Raw genomic sequence first — 25,890 nt, 5'->3', positions numbered from 1 at the left:
CGGTGTCAGCCTTGAGCGTGTGGCTGCAGGGAGCGATGTCTGTCCCCTTGTTGTGCCTCGTCCCACTTTCCAGACCCCTTCCCTGTGGGTGACCCCGACAGCTTCTGCTTCTGCTCTGCTTCTGGGGCAGAGGGAGGGAGCCTGGAGGCCAGGCACGCTCCGTGAGGCTCTTCACGAGCCCCTGGGGTAGGCCCAGCTCCCTGTCCCTGTGGTATTTGTTCCTCTGAGATTCTGCACCCAGGTCGTCCGCCACGGTCCGTTGCCGTGGAACATCAAGTAGCTGTGAGGTGGTTGCTTCTCAGCCATCTCTCCCTGTAGCTGCTGGTCCTCTCCGTGGAGAAGCGTTGAGTTTGGAAGCCTGTTTGTCCTCTTGGCGTGTCTGGGGGGCTCCCCCCTGGCTTGGAATTCTCGTGGGAGCTCAGGAATTTTTTTGCAAAGCTGGCAATTTCATATCTGGAATAGGAGAGAGAAGGGAAGGCCACCTCAGAGTGCTTGACTGACCAGCCTCCAGTGGCCAAAGAGAAACTGCCCCTGTGGTTCTGCTGGATGACACAGACCCCCGGGGCGCGGAATGCGAGGGAGCATCGCCAGAGGCTGGGTCTGACCTTCAAGCACCCCCTGCCCCCCTCCTTCCATCTTGTCTGTCTGTCTTTCTCCAATACACTTATCCACTGGGTCATCTGTCTTCAAGTTGATTTGTTAAATTTAAATGCAGGATACATGGGAAAATGTCACATAGTTTTAAAGCTCTATAATCTGTTCTCTGTTATTTTTTTTTTTTTATGAGAACATTAATATCTCCTAATTTACAGACTGTAATGTGATTTGCCTGTTTCAGCAACTTAGCTCCTAGCCAAAGAGTGTAATGTTTTAATCTACCGGCATTAAGTAACTTAGAATTAACGAAACAGGAAACTCTCGTATCAGTTGAACCTTAAACGCCTCTGAAAAATAGATACGGTAAAATAGCATTGAATAAGATACTGCTTGTGTAAATTTTTTAATGATTTGGCTATGCCCCTGGGTAAAAACATGTGCCCACGTTATCTTCCGAACACACGCTGCTGATTTTGTGAGCAACATTGACGTGAAGGCTCTTTGTAAGTATTTAGGAAGGAGCTATTTGTTGTGTTAACTTATGCCCCCTTATTTGGGATTGACTGTGCAATCATATGCTTTTTTCTGGGGCTTCCCTGGTGGCTCAGTGGTGGTACAGAACCTGCCTGCCAGTGCAAGAAACATGAGTTCGATCCCTGGGTGGGGAAGATCCCCTGGAGAAGGAAATGGCAACCCACTCCATTTAGTCTTGCCTGGGAAATCCCACGGACAGAGGAGCCTGGTGGGCTACAGTCCATGGGGTCCCGAAACAGCTGGACACGACTCAGCAGCTAAACGACAGCAACGATGCTTTTCCTAACTGTTCAGCTTTAAAATCATTCTTGACCAAAAAACCGCCTTCAACATTTTCGGTCCATTTCTTTCCTGAAGGCACCGTATGTTTTAAAACGTACTGTGGTCTTTACTGAAAACAGGTTAAAATTGGGTTATTAATCAGGATCGATCTTACCACGGCTCTTTCTCCTGGAGGAGGCTAGGCTAACGGTAGGCTTTGTGAAACCTCAAGGTTGGCCGTGTTGTGTTGTGTTATGTGCGGAATTGATTCGTCACGTCTTAACCTCCTTGGCCCTGTTCTGATCTTGATTAATGAAGTCTTGACATGATTGCAGCATGTTGGGGCAAGTGTTACTGGCCATGTGGTAACAGTCAGGGAACTTGGTTGGAGGGAAAGGAAATCATTGGAGGCATCTGAATACGTTGTTCTCAGGTCCTCACGGAATAAACAGAAGAGGAGGGTCCCGGGGCCTCCGTCATCTCAGTGGGTTGAGCTGGTGACGTGCTGGCCTCAGAAAGACTCAGGCTGACACCGGACAGTCATACACGATGCCCTGGCCTTGAAAGGAATTGCTGTCAAACATGCTCACTAAGGAAACACTGAGAAGCCCTGTGCATGAGATAACGGAGGAGTTTCGTACACCTCTCCTGTTTTGCTGAATACTCAAGAAATGCTGTTTCCTATGTTGAATTTAGCCACGAAAACAAAAACGAGATAATTCTTGGGTCGTGACCTATAGCATCAAAAAAGAGACTATGCTGCATTTTCGTTCTCTTCTAAAATGCGTTGTGGTCTTTGGAGACGCCGTGGACCTGACAGTCACAGAGACTTAAAGACAGAAGCAAAAGGGAGGTGTTTAAAGGGACCACAGTCAGCAGCGCTAGGTTTGTGAACATTTGTTCAGTGTTTGAGGCAACGCAGGGTGGCTCTGAAAACTCCATCAAACCAAATCTGACCCTTACGAGATCCCATGGGGAAGAGGGGCAGAGACAGGGTCCTATCTTAAGAGGGTGAAACGGATTTTCAGGGAGTCCACGTGATTGATGCTCCAGCCAGGACTGAAATCTTTTGCTTCCGAAGTCAGAGTTCTTGCCTCGTCATGCGGCATCATCAGTCCACCATGAGCCTGCAAAGTAGGGTTCCCCAAAGCTCTGATCACTCACCCGGAGCAGAGGTGCCTATTTTTGTAGTCGAGTTTGAAATGGAATTCCTAGACCTGTACGCTCTTGTAGGTTTGTGTTTCCTTACTCACTCATGAAAATATTTAGTGAGCACCTACTGTGTACTCTGTGTGCCGGGTGTGGGGGCCCGGGGAATGCCCCTGGTAGGGTACCTCTAAAACCCAGTTTTAATAGATAATTGAATTTAACATTTTTTTGAGAAAACATTTTTTCTTAATTGCCAATTGGCAGTTTCTCTAAAGGTTAAACCCAAAGAATACCTTGCATGCCTTTTGTGTTAGTAATAATAATTGTTATTGTCAGAATAGAACTTTTGCATTTTTCCTATTTACTGTTAGCACAGACTTTAAAAAAAACCCTCCCTGACCTAGATTGTGGCATTTCCTGACTTTTATGTGCCCTAATTTTGTTCAGGATGCACGCACTTCCAGGACCTTGTCACACACCCACGTTCATTTTCAAGTTAAAGTTAATAACATCCTTAGCTATGGTAACAAGAAAACCCTCCAAGGACTATTTAAACATTGCGTACTAATCGGTATTTCTGAAAGTTGCTGATAACATACAGTGCATCTCTTTAAGCCTCAGGGTTGTCGGTTCGGAGGTGGTAAAAGTAAGGCAAAGTGTCTTTTTGAGAAAAACGATGCGATTTTTCCTTGTCTAAACTCCAGAACCTCCTCACCTCCCACTGTTATTTTGTTTGCAACAGTTGCGTTCCTTCAGTCTCACCCCCCCCCCCCGCCCCCGCCCCACAATCTGTAAGTTAGGACATAGGATTTTGATAGAGGCGAGTGAGCAGAGGAACATGGGACTTTCAAACACAGAAAAGGCCCTTGTGCCGGTAAAGGCGCAGTTTTGCAGGCAGGTTCTCAGCCCCTCTGAGGCCCCGCCGAGTGGCTCTGTGCTACTCTGGGCTCTTGAGGCAAGGCCCGCCCCTGCCAGGCCAGTCCCCAGCTGCAGCCAGGTCTTGCCTCCTCCTGCCTGCCGTGCGCAACACACACCACCTTCCAGGGCCGCCCGCTTAGTGAACTTCCCAGCCGCTGTCGGGCTCCTTTCATGTCTGTGCCACTGTTCTGCTTTAAAGGACATGTTTTAAGTCTGTACTGATTGTAAAGTAATAGGTTTAGCCAGAAACATTCCTGATTGTGACCTTGTGGGGAAGCTCTTAAAATCTGGTTGGATTTTTTTTCCCCTTTCTAAATGACAAAAATCAAGAGAACGGGTTAAATGATCTCAAGCATGTATTTCCTATAAACGCATAGTAGAAGGACCAGAGAAGAGCCTTCAAATAAATTTTACCAGCAGTTGGATATTTAGAAATTGTTTCTTAGAGACCCCTTACTACCATATTTGTACCTGTTTTGCAGAATTTAATTGTTTAAAAATGTACTAGTTCCAGTCATTTAGAAAACTGAATTTACTCCCCAACCCTGTGTTATTGTTACAGTCCCCTTGTATTATTGTTAGACTCTGGGTTTGAAATATGGGTGCAGAAAGCAGTCTGAAAAACATCAATTCACGTTATTTCTAGGGTCACAGAATTATGTTACTTAATAGCCTCAGTGTTCAGGTTACTAGTTTTATATTTAATTGTAATCACATTTTTTAATTGAAGTATAGTTGCTTTCCAATGTTGTATTAGTTTCTGCTGTGCAGCAGAGTGAATCATCTATACATAGCCACTCTTTTTTTGTAATTACATTTTTTAATTCAAATTAAAATTCATTCCCGTAGTGATGTGTGTTGCAGGCTTATTAAAAATGATTTCTGTTAGCTGTACCTGCACTGATATCTTCAGTGGCACTAAATATTTAACATTAGTATATTAAGATAATGGATATTTAAGAAAAAAAGGCTGAATGCTGTCAGAGTCTACTGGGGGAAATTTTGATGGGGGAAGTGTGGTCACACAGCGCCCTCTAGTGGCAGAAAGCCAGAGCCCTTGGGGGCTTTCTTGCTCAGTTCACCTCTTTGCGGTCGCGATCCCGTGAACTGCAGCACGGCAGGCCTCCCTGTCCTTCACTGTTTCCCGGAGCTTGCTCACACTCATGTGTATTGAGTCAGTGATGCCATCCACCATCTCGTCCTCTGCTGCCCTCTTCTCCTGCCTTCAATCTTTCCCAGCATCAGGGTCTTTTCCAATGAGTCACCTCTTCGCATAAGGTGGCCAAAGTACTGGAGCTTTAGCGTCAGCATCAGTCCTTCCAGTGAGTATTCAGGGTTGATTTCCTTTAGGATTGACTGGTTGGATCTCCTTGCAGTCCAGGGGACTCTCAGGGGTCTTCTCCACCTAATCACAGTTTGAAAGCATCAAGTTTTCGGCGTTCAGCCTTCTTTATGGTTCACCTCTCACATCCATACGTGACCACTAGAAAGACCATAGTTTTGACTCTATGGACCTTTGTTGGCAAAGTGATACCTGTCTAGGTTTGTCATAGCTTTCCTTCCAGGGAGCAAGCATCTTTTAATTTCATGGCTGCAGTCACCATCTGCAGTGATTTTGGAGCCCAAGAAGATAAAACCTGTCACCGTTTCCACGTTTCCCCATCTATTTGCCATGAAGTAATGGGACTGGTTGCCATGATCTTAGCTTTTTGGATGTTGGGTTTAGAGCCAGCTTTTTCTCTCTCCTCTTTCACTTTCATCAAGAGGCTCTTTAGTTCCTCTTCACTTTCTGCTGTTAGGGTGGTGTCATCTGCCTACCTGAGGTTGTTGACATTTCTCCTGGCAATCTTGATTCCCGCTTGTGCGTCATCCAGCCCAGCGTTTCTCATGATGTACTCGTGTCTCCTTAATTTAATGTGATAGATTAGGTGTAAAAGTTGTCTTCAAATTGCTCTGTGTTTAGGAGTCCTTTGGCCACCTGATGGGAAGAGCCGACTCGTTGGAAAAGACCCTGATGCTGGGAGAGACTGAGGGCAGGAGGAGAAAGGGGCAACAGAGGACGAGATGGTTGGATGGCGTCACTGACTCAATGGACATGAGTTTGAGCAAGCTCTGGGAGATAGTGAAGAACAGGGATGCCTGGCGTGCTGCAGTCCATGGGATCGCAAAGAGTCAGACACGACTTAGCCACTGAACAACAACAATCCCAATGAAAGGATGTTTAGCTGAGACTTCGTGGATATGCTGGGATGCTAAGGGATGGTGGAGGATTGGGGATGAGCACTGTTTGGGCCTGGGAGATGGTTGAGAGGCTGGACTTAGGCTGAAGCCCAGAAGATGATGGATGTGAGTGGAGGGTTATTGGACCAGGGTCCACAGGAAAACCCATCAAGACATTGAACCTTCCCATTTAAATCTGAACATATTAATAGAGCATGAGAAAGCCCAGTGGAAACAGAACTCTGCTGTCTGATGGGAAAGTGGACGAAGCTGTCGATTAAAGACGAGCTGGAAGTGTAGACACATATTGATGGAATACACCCACCAGACTTTGGAAGAAGATTATCAAAATATTTTTCTTTTCTTTCTAATTTGGGAAGCTGACTACTTGGGGGAATGACTTTAAATATTTATACTTAAAATATTTTAAGCAGATTCCCGCTTTGGAGTAAGAATTAACAAAAGTGTTTTAGGCTGATTTTTTCAGAAAGAGCCAAATTAATGAAGAAAATATTTGCTGTTAAAGACCCTTGCCACTTCTGGCAGCTTTAATCTTTGTCCGCCATCGCTGATACTCGGCTCTAATGACGGAGACAGGTCTGGAATTTATTTATGAGTCCTAAGAACCTTTGGAAAATTTGAAGTTTTTTCGCCACCAACAATTTGTCAGCCCTCAAGTTTGCCTGTCTTTTTAGTGAGTTTTTAACTGGATCAGCGAAGCTGGAAAGTTTGCTTTTAGCTGGCTTTTGGGGAAGAGTTTTAAATTGTTTATAGTAACAAGGCACTCAGGGCTCCTTCAGGTTATTCTTGGGTTGAAGAATGGTTCTTTGGAAAGTGTTTTGTGAAGAACTCTTTATAATTCGTTTTTTTTCCCTCACCCCATGACGTGCAGAGCGGATTTTGGTAGATCAGAAAGTATCTACAGCTTCATTTCTTGGCAAATGTTGGCTGACCGATAACATTTGTCGTGTGTTTCCTCTGTGATTGGTGCCCTGCTCGTTTCGTATTACGTATGATTTGAGCTTGGCGCTAGCGACCGACTTTCACAGCGCTGTTGAAATTCTCAGAATTGTGCCAGAATTCATCATGGGCTTGAAAGATCAGGGTTTATCCAGCGGAAACCTACCCTTGAACACAGCCTCTTGGGGAGACTTCTGTGCTAGCGCCATGTCAGGGGCAGCGTGAAGCTGCTGACCCACCCGCCAGGTGTGGGTGGCCCTTGTCCATTGGATGGACTCAGCTCCAGGGGCCGGGAGTGTCTGCTCAAGAGCCCTGGCCGGAGACCCCAGCATCAGAGCTGCGGTCCACGTGTCAGCAGAGGGAGGAAGGCTTTCCGACGACTTGCTGTGCCCCCAGGCAGCTCCGTCTCCTGAACCTCGGCACTGTGTCTGTCCCACTTTTCATCAGTTCAGTTCAGTTGAGTCCCTCAGTTGTGTCCGACTTTTTGTGACCCCGTGGACTGCAGCACGCCAGGCCTCCCTGTCCATCACCAACTCCCAGAGTCCACCCAAACTCATGTCCATTGAGTCGGTGATGCCATCCAGCCATCTCATCCTCTGTTGTCCCCTTCTCTTCCTGCCCTCAATCTTTCCCAGCATCAGGGTCTTTTCCAGTGAGTCAGCTCTTCACATCAGGTGGCCAAAGTATTGGAGTTTCAACTTCAACATCAGTCCTGCCAGTGAACACCCAGGACTGATCTCCTTCAGAATGGACTGGTTGGATCCCCTTGTAGTCCAAGGGACTCTCAAGAGTCTTCTCCAACACCACAGTTCAGAAGCATCAGTTCTTCGGCGCTCAGCTTTGTTTACAGTCCAACTCTCACATCCATACGTGACCCCTGGAAAAACCACTTTTCATACAAACCCGATTATCTGTAGCTTCCAAAGTCTCTGAGAGCACGTCACCACTAGCCTGATGGTGGCCAAGGAGAGGAGTGTCGAGGTTCCTGTGATGAGGGGCCATGTAGGGTCTGTTTGCCCAAACCAGCCCCGAGGGTGAGAAGGGACCGAGTGGTCTCGGGAGGCTGTTAGGAAAGAGGCGGGATCTCACGGAATGCGAAGGCCGTGAGCACAGGAGCCCTTTCTCCTGTCTAACGCCTCTCTGGCTCTTCTCACCCTCTGCATGTGGAAAGATGGGGAATGCACTCAGGTCCACCCCCCGTGTGTGACTGCTCAAGCTCCCGGCATATCCCCTCCGAGCCGGCGGGGACAACTGCGCCAAGAGCCTCCTACCGACTGTCTCGAGCGAAAGAGCACCGGACCTGGAGAGCGAAAATGACACTTCGGGGAAGAAGGCGAACAAGAGGAAGCCATGCTCTGGGTGCAAGAGGATTTTACACTTTCCTAATTTAATATTAGGAGGAGGAGATGGCACCCACTCCAGTGTTCTTGCCTGGAAAATCTCACCAACAGAGGAGCCTGGCGGGCTGCAGTCCATGGGGTCGCAAAGAGTCGGACACGACTGAAGCGAGTTAGCATGCATGCAGTTTAATAGTAAAATGTTAAATGCATGAGATAGCAGTAATGAAAGAGGAGACGTGTGAAACAGTCTTCAGTATTATATTTAAAGAAATGTAGCCCGTTTTTATGGGCTTCCCTTGTGGCTCAGCTGGGAAAGAATCCGCCTGCAACACGGGAGACCCTGGTTTGATTCCTGGGTTGGGAAGGTCCCTGGAGAAGGGACAGGCTACCCATTCCAGTGTTTTTGGGCTTCCCTGGTGGCTCAGCTGGTAAAGAATCCGCCTGCAACGCGGGAGACCTGGGTTCCATCCCTGGGTTGGGAAGATCCCCTGAAGAAGGGAAAGGCTACCCACTGCTGTATTCTGGCCTGGAGAATCCCATGGGCTGTATATCCATGGGGTCACAAAGAGTCGGACAGCCTATTTTCCAGTCTTTGAGCTTGAAGTAGGCTTGATTTACAGTGTGTTAATGTACAGCAAGGTGATTCATTTATATATGTATTGTTGAGTCGCTATATACACCTGCTTTTAAATATTCTTTTCCATTGGGGTTTACCTTAAGATTTGAGTACAATTCCCTGGCTGGACAGTAGCAACTTGTCATTTATCCATCCTGTATAGTCGTTTGCGTCTCCTAACGCCAGACTCCTAATCCTTCCCTCCCCTAAACGTGGTCTGTGTTAAGTTGACATATTCATTCTTTGAAGGCTGTAGGTGTATGTCTGCTGGTGCAGAGGAGAGTTGGTGTTCTCATCTTCCTCTGAGGAAAACCAGGCCCTTCCAGGCTTCTGCCCGTGCGTGTCCCCTTCTCTCCCCGCTGCGGCAGTGGCAGGATTTCTGCCGTGATGTCCAGCTTCCTGGTGTGGATGAAGCCCAACGGGGCCTCATCCCGCAGTTTTTCCATGACCCCGTGACACCCATCCTCGCCTTCCCACCACTTTCCCAGCAGCTTCGGCATTCAGGAAATTATCCTGCAGATGTCTGATGGTTTCTGGGCTCCAGGAATCGGGCTTGTGGAATTTTTGGCTCAGCCCCGAAGTCCCCCATTGACTGTGACCCGTGGTCTGAAATCGCTTCGCCAGCACTGAGGGCTTGGTGAGCGCTGGCTCCAAACGCACATACTTTCGTTGCCTCAGTTATTCGCAGCCTTGCTTGGACGCTGAAGTCTCAAGGCCCCAGAGAGCTGACTCAGTGTCCCATCCCGCCCACGGCTCTCTCCTCCTGTTTCCTCTTTGGCCAGTGATGGTTCCAGGCTCTACAGTGCCCGTGGGGCTTTAAATTGGGAAAGGGAGGCCAGGGACTCTGTCCTGCCCGGCAACCGTGTTACTTTGTTTTAAAGCTTTTAGGCTACGAAGCTAAAGCCCTCTCTCTTTGTACGTTCATGTTAGGGTTAGGGTTAGGGTTACTGTTCTGGTTAGTTCACCATCCATTCACTGACTTTCCAAGTCTGTGCCAAACGCTGAATGAATGAGAAATACCCCTGCCGGTAAAGTGCTTAACTTGGAGAGATGAACGCCCACTGCGGCACCTCTGCAGGCAGCACCCTTCATGGCTGTGTTCTGCGTCCCCATGGGTGGACAAGCGCGTGTAGGTGGTTCTGCCTGTCAAGGTCGGTCCCCCGTTGAGAGGGGGCCCAGGGCTCGGGCAGGACTTTTCCTTGGCCGTCGTCAGTTCGTGGTGACCATCCATGAACCTATCATTTTAAAACTGAGAAGAGGATTCAGAGCTCGGCTCAAAGCCACGTTGGCTGTCGAGACAGGCATAATGGGGCCTCTGACTGTCAGATGCTTGAAGACACCTTAGTCTGATATATTTCATGTTAATTTCAGCCTTTTTTGTTATTGTTATTGATGATGATGTTTCCTGTATTATCCTTAGAACTGTCTCACTTTTTCAGCCTCACCATCCTGGGGGCTTTATTAGTATTTGGAGGTTTGACTGAGATTTGAAGGGGGTGATGTATTCTAACACTGGATTTCAATCATGAATTTTGATCATAGGTGTTTTAAGAGGAAGGGAAATAATTGGATATTACTTTTAAAAAACTCTTCTGTTCCCACACTCTATGGATTTTTAAAGAATCTCCTTTTGTCATCTCCTGTAGATAGTGTATGATGAAGAATTTGTAAGCTGTTCCATGCATGGAGCTCTGTTTCATGCCTCGTTTAGAGTGGCTGATTTTGATACCAAGATCATTCTCCACGGCTCTATTCTTTCTTCTTTATAGCATGCCAGTTTCTCTTCTCAAATTCTGAGTTTCCTCATTTGAAGATAGAATGATACTCGCTTCCATGATTGGTATATAAACTTTTTAAAAAATTAGTGTGGTAGACTGCACTGATGTTCAGGAGTAAAGCTGTTAAAGGCCATTGTCTCAAAACGTTTTGCGTAGGATCGTGCGCGCGCCTGTCTCATCCTCCAGGCTAAGTTCTCGCTGCCGTGGTAACCATGACTGTGGGGCTCCTGTGGACTCCCAGGTGCTCTCGGACCCTGCCTCCAGCACATCCTGGGAAAGAGATGACTGAGGGGTCCTGCTTCTCGCTGATTTCCACTGTGCACCTTCAGCCGTAAGCCCCAGCGCACGAGGGCTCACCGCTGCTGAGTCTGGCTTCGAAAGGACTGGCAGGAAGAACCGTTGCCTCACCTGCCCAGCTCTCTGCTTTCCCTGTGACCCTCGTGGAGATTTGCTGAAAGCTCGGAGGAAGAATTGGGCCGGCCTGCAGTGTGCTGTGTACTGGTTAATTGTATAGCTGTTCAAATCCTTATCCTGCCTGTTTGCTCTGCTCTGGTGCCCAGGATAACCTGCAGGATATTAGATTATTCATGTCTGAACAAAAGATTAGGAAACTTTAGAAAAAAAATGTATGTGTGAGATGGCAAGAGCCACATCCATGGAGGAGTCACTTCCTCTTTAGCTACTTAATTCTAAATCTCCTGGGATCTGGGGCTTGCTCAAGTGTTCCGGTGACATTTGGGAAGGAATGTGTTCTGCGGCAAAGGCCAGGACTTGGGAATTCAGATTTCTGAATTCTGTTCCCAGGAGCACACAGGGGTTAGCCGGTGACACGTGACATGTCAGTAAAACATCGGGTCCTAATTTCCTTATCTGTGAAATGGACATAAAAGGGGCTCACTTGCTGTGGGCGAGCTATTTAATATTTGCTGGGAACCAGCTTGCTCTAGTGACCTAGAAAAAACACGGACCGAGGTAGAGGCTGACCTCATTTCTATTTTTGGCTTTGGTGCTGACTCAGTGAGAAACTTGTAGGAATCAGCTAATCCGGCTCTGGGCCTCCATGCCTTCCACGATGAAAACGAGAATTATACAATCTTATCTGTGCTGGGCCTCCCGCTGATGCCGCCAATGTTAACCAAGCACTAAAAATATGCCACCCCTCACATTAGGAAGCTTTTCCGCCGACGTGCCTTTGACATCTCCTTCCCATCACGTGCCAGGCTATTTGAGGATACTCCATTCAACGTTCGTTTACTTCTCAGCCAGCTGTTTGGAGTTCAGTTGTATCTGGGGCCGAATCTTCCCGTATCTGAGTCTAGGGAGGAGGCTGACCTGATGTCAGTGTGCCGTCCATCTCCAGCTCCAGGACTTCGGGCATTGGCGTCTGCTGTCGTTTTAGGTGAAGAGTGGATGCCTTTAAGGAGCTTTCCCCTGGACATGGCCTGAGAATGTTTTTCTTTCCCAGGGAAGACGGGCTGGCGCTCTGTGTCCCAGCCTCTGCAGGGCCCCAGGGACGTTTGCGTCTGCTCTTCCTGGTTGGTCCCCGGATGCAGCTGGTCTAGGCGGCTGCGCCAAACGGCAGAGCTTGGCTTTCTTTCCTCCACTTAGTCCTGGGATCCTCTGGAGTTAGAAATCACTTGCTGCTTCCCCATTTATTCACGTGCTGTTTCCAGCCTCCTGCCAACGACACCCACAGCCCATGGAGGCCCAGTGGATGGAGACTTCTGTTCAGAACCACATTCCTACAGTGCAGAGAAGTGTAGGGACTTCCCTGGCGGTCTCGTGGTTAAGACTCTGCCCACCAGTGCTAGGGGACGCAGGTTCGATGCCTGGTCCAGAGCAGCCGGCATGCCGTGGGGCAGCTAAGCACGCTGGCACTGCTGAAGCCCGGGCACTCTAGAGAAGCCGCCACAGTGAGAGGCCGGGCTCCACACCTGGGCAGCAGCCCCCGCTCGCCGCAACTGGAGAAAGCCCGTGTGCACAGCAGCGAAGACTCAGTGCAGCCAAAAATAGTCATAGATACACGTTATAAACGGCACGGGCACACAATTCACCTGCGAGTTCTGAGCGGTCTGGAAAGGAGGATGACTTTGGGAGTTTTTGTTCCATGTTCTTTCATTCACGCAACGTTGAAAATCTTCCAGTAGCTCTCGGGACTGTGCTCTTTGGGGAGGATAAATATTTGTTTACCCTCAGGTGGCTTCCCAGGCGGCGCTAGTAGTAAAGAACCCTTCTGCTGATGCAGGAGGCAGGAGAGATGCGGGTTCCATGCCTGGGTTGGAAAGACCCCCTGGAGGAGGGCATGGCAACCCACTCCAGTGTTCTTGCCTGGAGAATCCCATGGACAGAGGAGCCTGGCGGGCTGCAGTCCATGGGGTCACAAAGGGTCTGACTCGACTGAAGCGACTTCGCACGTGCGCAGATGTTTGTTCTGTTTAGCTTGTCAGTTTTTTTTTCCCCTTTGAACTAACGTAACTCTGGGGGAAGTAAGGAACCCTGGCTATAATCTCTGACACGCCTTCTGTTTTTAAGAATTGGCTAAAGATGCCTACTCAGTTTGATCGTGAGGTTGCATTGAAGTCCATATGTGTGCTCAGTCGCTAAGTATGTCTGACTCTGTGAACCCATGCACTGTAGCCCGCCCAGCTCCTCTGTCCATGGGATTGTCCAGGCAAGAATATGAGAGTGGGCTGCCTTTCCCTTCTGCAGGGGATCTTCCTGACCCAGGGATCGAACTCATGTCTCCTGCATTGGGAAATAGATTCTTTACCACTGTGCCACCTGGGTACAAAAAAGTCTGTATACTGTGAAGAAAATAGGTTTTCTTGAATTCTTGTCCCCATGTTGGGCTATTTCCCATGGACAGGCTAAGTGTGGCTGTCTTCTGCAAATATCCTTAATTAGGCCACTGCGTTGCTGATGCTTGTACAGGAAACCACATTTCCAGGATCAAACGGTAGTACCTCATTTCTCCACATTCTTGTCCTGCTTGTATTTCTTCTCTTTGGTTTCGTCCAGCCTGAATCACCTCCTTCCGTCTCTTCACGTATTAATTTTGTTTTCCTCTTTCAAGGGCCACCTCAAGGCCCAACAGCCCAGTCTTTCTGAATCGCAGCCACGTGTGTGGACCCCAAATAAAATTTGTTATTTTAAAAAATAGGTTGAATTTCAAGCTCCACGCGGGCAGAGACTGTAATTCAACCTTGATACTCCCTTTGCACAAAGCCAGTTTGAAGAGAGGCTCGGGGAGGCCCGTCATCAGACTGCTGATGGCAGAGAGGGGTCTCGGCGTCTGCCGCTGAGGCGCCGACCGTGAGCTTTGCCTCCACACCCCTTGAAGGGGAGCCTCGATGGAGTTTGCTCTCAGAAGCTCAGTGCCGTGTCTGCCAACACAGCATCACTCATCAGAGGAGGTTATAAACAAGAAAAACCCCAACTATCCTAAGCAATTTAGTGGGAAAAACCCCAACTTTCCGTTGTTTTATTTGCTCAACAAGTTATGTAGCGTTTGGAGTATAGTGTATAGACAGCTCTGGGCCAGGGATCATCTGTGGACGTTGCTGCCCTCAAAGGAGCTTAAAGACAGCAGAGACGTGTCTGACTCGGGTCGCAGCGGGCAGCATCTTTTCTGACGCTGTGGCAGGCGGGATGCGGGGTGATGCTGACCGAGGCCCATTTCTACTCTTTCCTCCACTCCCTCTGACCCGCCCTCCGTCTCACTGGCTCTCTCCTCCTCCACAGGGAGAAAGAGGCCTTCCGGGGTTACAAGGGGTCATCGGGTTTCCCGGAATGCAAGGACCCGAGGGGCCGCAGGGACCACCGGGACAGAAGGTGAGCTTGGCCCTCACAGGCGCGGGGGCCGGGGCGTGGGCCTGAGATGGTCTGTGTCATCGCTGTGAGCCATCGCGTCTTGTCTGTTCCTTCCAGGGTGACACCGGCGAGCCCGGACTGCCAGGCACTAAAGGGACTAGAGTGAGTACGGGGGCCGTGGGGTCAGTGACACCTGTGGGCGGGCTCCGATACAGCGATGCTTCCTGGGGGAGGGCTCCGGACCCCCACCCGCCGCCTCCAGACCGTCCGGGGGCGTCTCTCCCGCCCCCCTCCTTCTCGGGGCCCCTCCGCCCGCCTCTGGCCTCTGTCCTCGGCGCGGACAGCGGTTGCCCTGGGCGCTGGGTCCCTGGGTGACGGGCCTGCGTCCCCCTCCTCCAGGCCTGCCCCTCGACGGGCTCACTTCCTGTCCTTTCGACACCTGGCTTTTCCCGTGGCTCCTTCCTCAGGGGTTCCCGTGGGCGGATTTCACTGGGGGAGGGGATGACGCGTCTCCAGGTCTTCATCAAAGACGCCTTTGGTCAGTGTGGAAAGTGGTGACATGTTCGGATCCACGCTCCACCTCCACCTTCCTCCTTCACACTCTGCTGTCTTTGCTCTGCCCGCTCCTGGGATGTGCAAGCAGGGAGCTCTTTGAAAAATAGAAGACTGTAAAATGTAAACGTTTTAATTGTGTTATTGTTACTTCGTGGAAGTGGAATGGGAAGTGTGCCCAGCCTTGCTGGATCCTCCTTGGGGCAGAAGATAGCAGATAACATTGTAGCTGTCTGCACTGAGGATCTGGATTTCAGCCAGGAAGAGCTCTGACTTTCTTCCCTCAGGGAACTCGTTTATGCCTACCCTCTGCTTCCCAACTGTCTGAGATTTTCCTGTAAATTCTCTCTCTGTCTGCCTATTTATCCATCCACCCATCTCTCTGTCTGTACATCCATCTATCATCTCCTAGAAATTACAAAGGATGAAACTAGGGCAGAGTTATCTTGTGGGTGTGCAGCCTTGATTTTAGAAGTAACCAATCACCAGGGTTTGATGATGAAGAGTTGCTACTGAAACTCCAGGCCATCTCACGCCCACCCCTGGGCTGAGTCCTCGGTCGCCTCTGTCTGCTCGGGGTCGATGTTCCAAATGCCAGCAGTGAGAGTCTGACATCCTTATCCAGGAGGGTGTAGTGGGAGAAAATGGGGGTTCTCCCGCACCTAAAACCTTTTCATTTCCATCCCTGCAGGGACCCTCAGGAGTGCCTGGTTACCCTGGAAACCCAGGACTTCCTGTATGTATATAAAAGGCTTCTAGTTCCTTTATGAGACGTTTGATATGTGTTACAGTAGCATTGATGATCTTCTAACTTGTTTACTTTTCATTTTGCTAATTGCAGGGTATTCCTGGCCAGGACGGTCCTCCGGGTCCCCCAGGTATTCCAGGATGTAACGGGACAAAGGTAAACTTAGAGCCGGGTCCTGCCCGCTGGGTGCACGTTTATCTAACTTTGCAAGTGGAACAGTTGGGCAGAGTTGTCCTGGGAACACAGGTTTAGTGGCCACAGTTGGGAAGTGACTTGTGTTACATCTTTCTTTGGAAAGGAAACAGTTTTCCCATGTTTAGTGTTCAGGAAAGACATCATTAAGCCTTTCTTTTTGTAGACTTTCATTCTAAAGTTGCTTTCACCATGAAATCTCTCACCTCTAGTCCATTACCAAAGCAAATAAGAAAATGCCAGTGTTAATTCTTGTCCCTGTTAAGTGTATTCTCAAATACGTTTCTTCCAACATGAGGCAGCGCTGAGCAATGTAGCTGATAGCAATATTTAGATGACGGCTTTCACCAGCAGACGCAGCGTCGCTGGAGGGCAGGGCAGGGAAACGGATGGGACCTCTGGGGTGAGGTGCTGTCACCCTGGTACCCCTGAGAGTAACTTTCTCTGTCCCAGGGTGAGAGAGGGCCCGCGGGACCTCCCGGTTTGCCTGGATTCGCCGGAAATCCCGTGAGTATCGGGTCGTTTGGGAAGGGTGTGACTCGCCTTTCCCTTTCCGGCCCTCCGCCCGTATCTTAATGTCAGTGTTCTTTTGAGGAAAACAAAACCAATACCAACGTTTTCTTTTTTAGGGACCACCAGGGTTACCGGGAATGAAGGTACGTTGTTTTATTTTGCTGGATTCATTTCAGGCATCTGTGTAAAACAGATGCCACAAAAAATAAACTTACTTTAAATTACTTTGGTTGACCGGTTGCCTGTTAACCTATTTGCCTAAACTCTGCTCCATTAAAAGAGTCCTGAAGTCCTGCACACAGACTTAAATTTTAGAGCCTAAAGCTTCAACACCAGGTCCGTTTCTTCATAGGAAATAGGCGGTGATGGGAAGCATAATTTGAGGGGGAAATGTAACAGACGTGGGTCCCTGAAGCTCCTTGTCCTGAGCCCCGGGTGGTGCTGTGAGCAGGTCTCCGCAGAGAAACAGAGTCAGTGGGGTGTGCGAGGGGACGCTTGTGCAATGTGTGGGCACCATATGTATACAGCACACACATGAGGATGGTGGAGGGAGGGAGAGAGAATTAAAGTACAAATACAATGTTGTGAAATGTTTGTATGTTGTATAATACGTGATACAATGTCCATTGTTCTATAGTATTATTTATTATTCTAATATTTATATGACATATTAATCTCATTCTGCATGTTTTGATAGATAATTACAATATGTGGAGATAAAGTGGATTCCTTATTTTGGGGAGGGGTGTGACTGTGAGGGTTGCAAGTCCACCGTCCGAGGGGCAGGGATGCAGGCTGGAGACCCAGGGAAGGGCGTGGGTCCAGTTTTGGAGGCAGTCTCCCTGCTTCCTGGGAGTCAGTCTTTCTTCCTCTGTAGGCCTCAACCCCTGGGGTGGGTGGCCCCCAGCCCCTCCTCCCGCAGGGTGGAATGTCATCTGCTTTATACCTTAGTCCTTCACACCTGCGGATATAAATGCCCACCTCGTCTGAAAAGGGCCTCCCCGTTGGCCTCAGCCTGGTGCGTGCCCGAGTCTGGGCACTGGGGCCGGGCCACGCCCTCATCTGAAAAGGGCCTCAGCCTTTTTGGCCTCAGCCTGGTGCGTGCCCGAGTCTGGGCACTGGGGCCGGGCCACGCCGGCGCCTAAAACACATCCCCTGCTTCTCTGAACGTGGCCGCGCTGGGTCTTGTCCTGAAAGGTGACCCTTCTTTTGCGAGAGCAGCCGGTGTGCACAGCCTTTTGACCAGAGCTGGGCCCCTGTCTAGACCCCGCCTGCCCGGGGCCCGTTATGGGGAGCGCCCCACATCCTTCCGTTCAGCGGTCCACGAGCTCTGTCCTCGTGCTGGTCGTTAAGATGAGTGACCAGGGGAGACGGCCGGTAGGCTTATCCCAAGCGTAGGCGGAGGCTGAATCCCAGACCTGGGCTAGTCCCACACCAGCGGTGCATGCCCCCTATTCCACGGGCGTTCAGTCTCTTTCCACAAACATCAGTGTTTGTGATTTGTCTTCTATCCCCCAGGGAGATCCAGGTGAGATTCTGGGCCACATACCAGGGACCCTGCTGAAAGGCGAAAGAGGATATCCTGGACAGCCGGGAGCGCCTGTGAGTACTGGCTGGGTGATTCCGAGCTCAAGCTGAGTCTCCGCCTGGGTTGTGTCTTAATTCTTCTCTTGGTGAATTTTACAGGGTTCACCAGGCCTACCAGGACTGCAAGGCCCCGTCGGGCCCCCAGGATTCACCGGGCCACCAGTAAGTCTGGGGGTGGGGAGTCTGTCTCTGAGGCTGCCGTTCAGAGAACATGTGCGTTGAGGTGTGAAGACTCCTAAAATGGAATGAACACTGTAGCCGGGGTGGGAGGGAGCTTGGGGGACCGTGCATACCATGATGGCTGAGGCCCCTGCTGTCCCCCTGAAGCTCTCCCAACGTTTACCGGCTGTGCTCCAGGATAAAATAAAAAGCTGGGCCAAGAAATTTTACACAGTGGTGAGCCCTTTCAATTCGGATTCAAGAATGAATTTCTGTTTTTTTAAAAAATTGATCTACCTTTTTAATTGAAGGATAATTGCTTGACAGAATTTTGTTGCTTTCTGTTTAGTGGCGTATAGTTGACTTACAATGCTGTGTTGATTTCGGGTATACAGCAGGGGGAATCAGTTACACAACGTATCCCCTCATTTTTAGATTCTTTCCTGTGTAGGTCGTTACCGAGTGTTGAGTTCAGTGCGGTGCAGTGGGCTCTTACTAGTTATCTATTTGAGCTTCTATCTTAAGGGAGTGTTTGATTGGTGTTTATGGTCCATTTGTCCCCAGAGCTGTGGGGAAAGGATTATAAAGAGATGTCACATGTCACAGGCAGAGACATCCCCCGGGCAACATGTGAATTACTTGGGCTGTGAGGATGCCAGTGTGTCCCGTGAGTGGGGGATGCAGAGATGGACGAGCAGGCTCTGCCCTGGACCTTCCCTCGTGGGAACACAGTCATGTCCAGGAACCTGCTCTCCTGGGGGCTGTGGACCCAGCCCAGGCTGTGAAGAAGCTGCGCTGTGTTTCTAGTGACGACTAGAAGCTGAGCTCCGAGATCAGCTTCCAGGAGGCTCAGCTCTGCTATCAGCTTCCTTTGCAGCTGATGATTCTCCACAGAAGGGCAGCATCAGCTCCTCCTCCTCACACATTTTGGGAGCAGAAGAGAGTTCATGTTAACAGAGCTTCCTTGGGAGTGCCCCATTCGCAGGAATGGGTGGTGTGAGAATGCCATCCTCACCTGAGCCTGCCTGAGAGTCCGGGGGTTTGGTGATGGGTTCATCCACTCCCTGATCACCCAGCACACGCTCAGCTCAGTGGGTTCCACTGGGAACCCCTGGAATTGTGAGGGATTTTCGTCCCTATTAGTAATTATCTTGGACTAATTTCTGGTTGCTCTCAAAGGCTAACAGCTCTATAGTACAGGGAAAACATGTAATATCCAACAAACTCCTGCTCTAACCACGATATCTGAAGATAACTTTGGTGCAAAGAAGCACACCAGGGTTGTGAACCGTATTTAATTAAAATGCTCTCTCTTCCAGGGCCCTCCAGGCCCTCCTGGCCCTCCAGGCGAAAAGGTAAAGATTGCTTTCCATTTGTCTTTCTTTGGCGCTAGTGTGAGGCCGTCGTGACGTTGCTGTAACTCATTCCGTAGTCTCTGTAAAGTATTTCGGGAAGTTATAAGTTTCATGTCTGTGTCTACATTTAACATGTCTGCTCACCTATCCATCAGTCCATCAGCCTTACTAACTCTCTGTCAGTTAATCCACTCATCTACTGATCTGTTGATCTTTCCTCCTATCCGTCTGTTGGTCATGGAATCACTGATGTTTTCCTTAGTTTTCTAGAACCAGAGTTTAAAAATCTTGAATTTTTAAAAAATGGTTTCTGTGGGATTCTTTTTGAGTAATACTTTAGCAAAGCTTTTAATAGACATTGAGTACAGCAGGGTCACAACTTTCTTGAACATATCAATGTTATGTCTTTATGGGAAGAAGCTATTGCTTTAAATGTACCGTCTTGCTGCATTTCACGTCGTATTTGTTAGATGATCTTGAGCAAAGTAGACAATGCTAGTAACAGAAGCCTGCCTTCTCATCAACAGGGGCAAATGGGCTTGAGCTTTCAAGGGCCGAAAGGTGAAAAGGTGAGTGCTGTTTGCTTTGGGGCGTTTTCCTGGCCAAAATCACAGGTCTAAGCAGAATAAGGTTTCCGCCTCTGGGCCGCCTCTTGGACCCTGATGACCGCAGTCCCTTCTCTGAACGTTCTTACATCTGTTGCCGTCTGCCTGGAGGTCGCGGCTAGGATGCGCTGAGATGACTTCGTGTGGGGTCTGACCCACAGGTGCAGAATGCCTCCTCTGTGTTCACAGCGGTCCGTCACAATGTCCTCAGGCAGTGACAAAGCCCGAGCTGGGCTCCATCCTAAAAGGGTTAAGTGTAGGAGGTGGCTGTTGGTGGCACAACCATACTGAACACTTAAAGATGAGGCCACTGTACCCGAGTTGGGAGGAAAAGCGCCTTGGAGGCAGGGAGGCACGGGCTGGAAGGGGAGGCCTCATCCTGGGGGAGGGAGAGGCTGGCCCTGGGTCCCTGATGCTCTGGGGGTGCTCTGCGCCACGTTGCCTGGACCTGGCCGGTGGGACGCCTTCCGAGCGTTGGCTGCTGGGATCACGGCAGCACCCGGTTCCCAAGCCGGTGCAGACGATGGCCACGTGGAGTGGGCGACCGTGGGCCTCCTCTTCTCAGCCCAGGTTTCCACCGCGCCTTTTTGTAAACCTCAGAGGAAAGGGATTCTGCGCCGGGCGCAGTGGAGGTCTTTGGACCTCAGTCGCTGGTGGTGCCGAGGTTTCCGTACTTCCCGCTTGCCAGCAGTGGGGCTTCCAGGAAGGAATCCCTGACGCTTCTCTCCTCGTTGGTTTACACGAAGAGAGCTTTCCCTCTGGGCACTACGAGGCAGCCAGCGCCCTTTCCTCCGCGCCATCAAGTGTGCAGGCTGGCTTCTGTGTGCCGGCGTGTAGTCCTCCCGCTGTCTGTCTCGGTGCACGGACTCTGCACGTGTGCGCGCATCCGTGTGTCCTCCGGGCGTTCAGGCTCTGCTGTCACAGGGTGGTGGCCGCCCTGACCGCGGGGCGGGACGGCCTTCTCATGGCTGTGTGTCCTTAGTGGACTGTCTTCCTTCGGAAACTTGATTTTCTGCTGCGGCGAGGACAGGCTGCAGCAGAACCGAGTCACGGTTTTTAAACAGTTCTATTCTTGATGTTTCCCGCTTCCGCCTTTCTCCGGCCGGTATAATTATTTTTATGCCCGATTAATCCCCAATTTTTGCCTCATCAGGGTGATCAAGGGGTCAGCGGGCCCCCGGGATTACCAGGACAGGCTCAAGTCATCACGAAAGGGGACACAGCCATGCGCGGTGAGAAGGTAGGGGCGGACTGCGTCCAGCGAGCGCTGCCTTCCTAGTCCTGAGCGGTTTCGAAGGGATAAAGTTCAGTTTCTCCGGTTCTGTTCACGCTGACCTGGAAGACAGGGGTGTGGACTCCCCATTGTATGAGAAGGGAGCCCCTTAAGAGCAGAGGCAGCTGGTCCGGTTGCAGCCAGACCTCCCGTGTGAGGGTCACGGTGGGGGCGGCCGGGGCTGAGGGCTGGGGAAGGCTGGTCCCGCGGACCAGGCGAGCCCCCTGTGCCGTCTTAACGTCCATCCCCCAGTCACGGCAGGAGGTGAGTGCTCCAGACCAGTGTGAATTTCCCGGTTACTGTAACAGGAAGAGCTGTGTGTTCCCTTGTACCTGTTCCGTGTAGCCACTACACAGTACTCATCTTTCTTTTGTAACTTATTTTAGGGTCAAAAAGGTGAACCCGGATTTCCGGTAAGCACCAAAGTCTCGTTTATCGTTGTTATTTTGTGTGAAAGACGGCCATGTATTGGCTTTAGGTTACAAGCTTATTTCAGCTTCTTTGGAACATTTACTTAATTTAGTAGTTTATTTAAATGTACGAATGAATCTAACCCTTTTTCTTTTTTTTTCTGTTAAGGGGCTGCAAGGGTTTGGAGAGAAAGGAGAACCTGGAAAACCAGGGCCCCGCGTAAGTGTTTCTGGAGCCCGCTCCTTCCTGGTGTGAGGCCATTTCTCCCCCATTGCTAGGACCACAGGGTCACAGGAGCGTAGACTCCAAGGGCTCTGCAGGGGCTCTCTGAAGCCCTGGCAGCAGGAGGAAGGAGGGAGTCAGCGATAGAGGAGGGCCTCCCAGGTGACACAGCGGTGGAGACGCCACCTGTCGGTGCAGGAGACACGGCCTCCATCCCTGAGTCGGGAGATGCCCTGGAGGAGGAAATGGCAACCCGCTCCAGTATTCCTGCCTGGAGAATCCCATGGACGGAGCGGAGGCTTATTCAGAGGACCGCCCCTTCTCCCGCCAAGATAGCGCGTCCGCCCCATCACCCCCGTCTCGGTTGGGCCCTCACTGAAAAGCCACCTGTCCACCTGCTCAGAGCATCTGGGCGCCCAGCTGCTCAGATGCTTCCCACGCCCCGAGTGACAGGAGGCCCACCTCCAACAGCTGAGACAGTTCAGCTTCTTCCCTGAAACGACACGTGGAAACTGGTGAGCGTGACGCAGCGGTGTATCAGCCGCCAGACACCCCCTGGCCAGTCGGAAAACCTCCCTGGTGTCAGCTCTGCAGCCAGGTGCCCTGAGGCCATAGGAGACTCGGAGTGAATCAACCTCCAGTTTTCAAACATCGTGGCGTCGTCTATCGTTGTAGCCCTTTCAGCTCATAGTGACTTAACGTGTCTTCCATGACTCACTACTGTAGCGTGGCCGGTTCACCCAGAGAATTCATACAGTGTAATATCTTGTATTTGATTCAAACCCCTGGTGTTAGAGCATAGCTGTTACTACTATTTATGCACTAAGTGAGTGAAGTCGTGTCCGACTCTTTGCGACCCCATGGACTGTAGCCTGTCAGGCTCCTCGGTCCATGGAATTTTCCAGGCAAGAGTACTGGAGTGGGTTGCTATTTCCTTCTCCAATTTATGCACTACTAATATTTAAATTTTTATTGTACAGGGAAAACCAGGAAAAGATGGTGAAAAAGGAGAAAAAGGGAGTCAAGTGAGTATTTCTCTATGATTTTTTTAAAAAGCAAGGTGTTGCTCTTACTCGCTTATAACTGTTGTTGCTTTCTGTCCCATTTTAGGGGTTTCCGGGCGATTCAGGGTACCCAGGACAGCCAGGTCGAGAAGGCTTAAAGGTGAATGGCAACCCTACTTTCTTTTTGTCTTTTGCCTTTATTTTGCTCAACCTAAAAGATTTTCCTGGACTAAAGGACCACGCTCTCAAAGAATAGAAATTACGTGTGTCCCGTGTGGGAAAACACAACCTAGTAGCCCTATTTGTGTGCATGTGTTTTTAAAGAAAAAATATAAAGTGCTCCACTTTTATGTGTGGTTTTTTTTTGGAGTAGATTAATTTTTCCCAATTATGAAACAAAGTCAATGCAGGAAGATACAGGAAAAGAAAACTTGGGTAATTTTTCTACGACTCACTCAGAAATGGTCAGAATTCATAACTGTCCCATGTATACACATATACATGAGCTTTTGGAAAATGGGACAGCATGATTTAGCTGGCTTTTCCCCTGGTGACATGTGAGGATATGTCCCAGCGTTTAAGTGTGGTTATACATCAACACTTGGGATGCTCGTGCCTTTTTCTGCATGGTGTTTGGGTCTTTTCCATGTTTTTCTGATTTTAAGTATCAGAAAAATACTTGTCTGGTCATTTCCCACCATAAATTCCTAAAATGTAAAATTTTGGAATTAATGTTTAGACCCGTTTCTGGGGAAGCTTTTGCCACATGAGATAAAATTGCCTTCAGAAGAAAGAACGCTTCATAAGCCTTCCATCTGACATCTGTTTGTTACTGAACTGAAACAAATACTTGCCAATCTGATACTCAGAGAAAACTGTGGTTTTATTTATTAATTTTTTGTGTGTGGGTTTATTTTTCTGTTTGAATCATGAGACTAGGTAATGTAAATCTCCACTAAAATAAGAAATGGATTGGAAATATCCATCTCTGGATTGAAAATACTCATCTCTAATAGTAGGGAGAGGACCTCAGGGTTTGCTTAGCAAAGCCTGTGACAAACGGAGAAATCTTTCTCTAAGGCTGTAACTTTATGAGAAAGGCAATTCTTGTAGGCTGTAAAAGGTAAATTTGTTTAGAATATATTAGCTAAGAGTTTTTTAAAGTCCCGTGATTATCTAAAATCTCTTCTTGTATTCAAATAAGAAAAATGAAAGCATGCTAATTCTGGTTTAACACAAGTTTAAAGCCTTAGCTTAGAAGGAAAAAAATGAAAAAAATAAAAGCAAAGTAAGTAAAAAATGTGCCTTTATGAAATAACGTGCATATCTTAAGACTTTTAAAAGTATTATTATAATTCTTACATAAGAACATTACATATAAAAGGATTTATTTCTTGAGTTTTTCATCTAATATATGTTAAACTAAGCCTCTGAGTGATAAGAATTTATCCACCCGATGTTTTCAAATCATGCTGGATCTTAAAGGGAAAAACACAAGTTTCCTTTTATTATGACTTTCAATGCAGGTTTAGACCGTCTTACACCTAAAATCCTCAACTAAAATGATTTCTTTAAGAAAATACATTTAGCTACCCTAAGCTTTCGTATCATTTTTTTCATCTATTTTTTATTATTTTTTAAAAAACTGTATAGGACTTCCCTAGTGGTCCAGGGGGTTAGACTGCATTTCCAGGCAACCGTTATAATTCAAAAAAATACAAGTGAAGTTGTTCTCTCTTTCAGGGAGAGAAAGGTGAAGCAGGTCCTCCCGGGCTGCCTGGAACTGTGAGTACCGGTGGCATCTGCTGTCTGTGAGGCGGTTGGAAAAGAGGGAAAGAGGAGACGGGCTGACCCGTCACCTTGACCACACACTCCACGACCTTCGTAGGATGACGTTGGCCTGGGGGGTGCATGTAATTTGAACTGATGATTTGTGTTTTGTACCATGCGGTGTTTGGTATTTACTCGTTATCACACTTGGACACTTTCTGCCTACCTTTGACAGCGAAAATGAAAAAGAGTCGCACGTGGGTAACAATATTAGCAACACATTTTGAAACGTAAATGAAAGGTGTGGTGAGGAAAAAGATAATCAGGGAAACAGATCATCCATTGCTCCAGAGGAACTGTATCTGGAGGGTGGCAGGCACCCTGTCCTTGCGTCTTGGCAGCTCAGAATTGGGGTGAACTGGTTCCTCCTTTTTATTGAGGCTCACAGAGCCTTTTTCCTGTCTCATATTCCAAGGGCCTTAAAGAAGCGTCCCCACTTCTGACCTCTTCCAGTTAAAAAATTGAGTGTTCCTGTTACATATTTCCTGAGGAAATTTTAGGCAACTTTTGTGATAATACTCTTTTAGGAAGTCTGTTCTTTCAGCCTGTGTGAGCATTGAGATAGTCCATACCTAAGCCTCAGAATTGATATATTTCTAACTTGCCTTCACTGGTAATCTATTACAAAAGGAAGCAGAACCGCCTGGCAGAGTTCATGGCACGGAGACCACTGGCTCTCTCCTCCGTGCGCGCCCCCCCTCCCCTCCCACCGTCACTTCTCTGTTTTCACGCGTCTGGAAATAATAAAAGTCTGTGCTGTAATGCACAGCCCAGCCCCTGCCGGGCTGTGTGATGATCTTTTCTTCCGTAATTCAGGTTATTGGCACAGGACCCTTGGGAGAGAAAGGAGAGCCCGGGTACCCAGGGGGCCCAGGGGCGAAAGGGGAGACAGGTCCCAAAGGTGAGGTCCTTTCCTCCTCCTTCCCGCCCCCCCGCCCCCCCGCCCCCCAGCCTTCCCTGTTCCCGGGACCATGGGTACCCACAGCACAGAAATTCACATCACACACCTCCAGTGAACCAGGCTCAGTTTGTCCCACTCTCTCTGCCTCCTTGTAGGTTACCCAGGAATACCAGGCCAGCCAGGCCCTCCAGGTGAGCGTCAGTAACTGGTTTTTTAAGAGTATTTGTCCGCTTTCTATGCTGTTTCCATTCTGAACACGTTTATCCTCTGTGTCGGTTTGATACTTGCATAAAATGGTTAGCAATGTTGTTGCACATTTTTCTAGCTCTGAAAACAAGGTGTGCTCCTGGGATGG

General features: G+C 49.1%; 1 protein-coding gene across 1 annotated transcript in view; it reads left to right on the top strand.

Moving 5' to 3' along the window:
* Positions 1–25,890, top strand: part of COL4A1 (collagen type IV alpha 1 chain) — a 128,242-nt gene that overhangs the window by 62,307 nt on the left and 40,045 nt on the right. Inside the window, exons 3-20 of the mRNA XM_027973786.3 lie at positions 14,115–14,204; positions 14,301–14,345; positions 15,427–15,471; positions 15,577–15,639; positions 16,129–16,182; positions 16,305–16,331; positions 17,707–17,790; positions 17,875–17,937; positions 19,254–19,289; positions 19,817–19,858; positions 21,048–21,134; positions 21,554–21,580; positions 21,747–21,797; positions 22,781–22,825; positions 22,911–22,964; positions 24,548–24,589; positions 25,451–25,535; positions 25,691–25,726. Of these exons, the coding sequence (XP_027829587.1) occupies positions 14,115–14,204; positions 14,301–14,345; positions 15,427–15,471; positions 15,577–15,639; positions 16,129–16,182; positions 16,305–16,331; positions 17,707–17,790; positions 17,875–17,937; positions 19,254–19,289; positions 19,817–19,858; positions 21,048–21,134; positions 21,554–21,580; positions 21,747–21,797; positions 22,781–22,825; positions 22,911–22,964; positions 24,548–24,589; positions 25,451–25,535; positions 25,691–25,726 (976 nt within the window). The remainder of the gene's footprint in view (positions 1–14,114; positions 14,205–14,300; positions 14,346–15,426; positions 15,472–15,576; positions 15,640–16,128; positions 16,183–16,304; positions 16,332–17,706; positions 17,791–17,874; positions 17,938–19,253; positions 19,290–19,816; positions 19,859–21,047; positions 21,135–21,553; positions 21,581–21,746; positions 21,798–22,780; positions 22,826–22,910; positions 22,965–24,547; positions 24,590–25,450; positions 25,536–25,690; positions 25,727–25,890) is intronic.

The sequence above is a fragment of the Ovis aries genome, chromosome 10 (genome assembly GCF_016772045.2).
Source record: "Ovis aries strain OAR_USU_Benz2616 breed Rambouillet chromosome 10, ARS-UI_Ramb_v3.0, whole genome shotgun sequence".
In the NCBI taxonomy this organism is placed as follows: Eukaryota; Metazoa; Chordata; class Mammalia; order Artiodactyla; family Bovidae; genus Ovis; species Ovis aries.
This window is presented reverse-complemented; position numbering and strand designations above follow the sequence as displayed.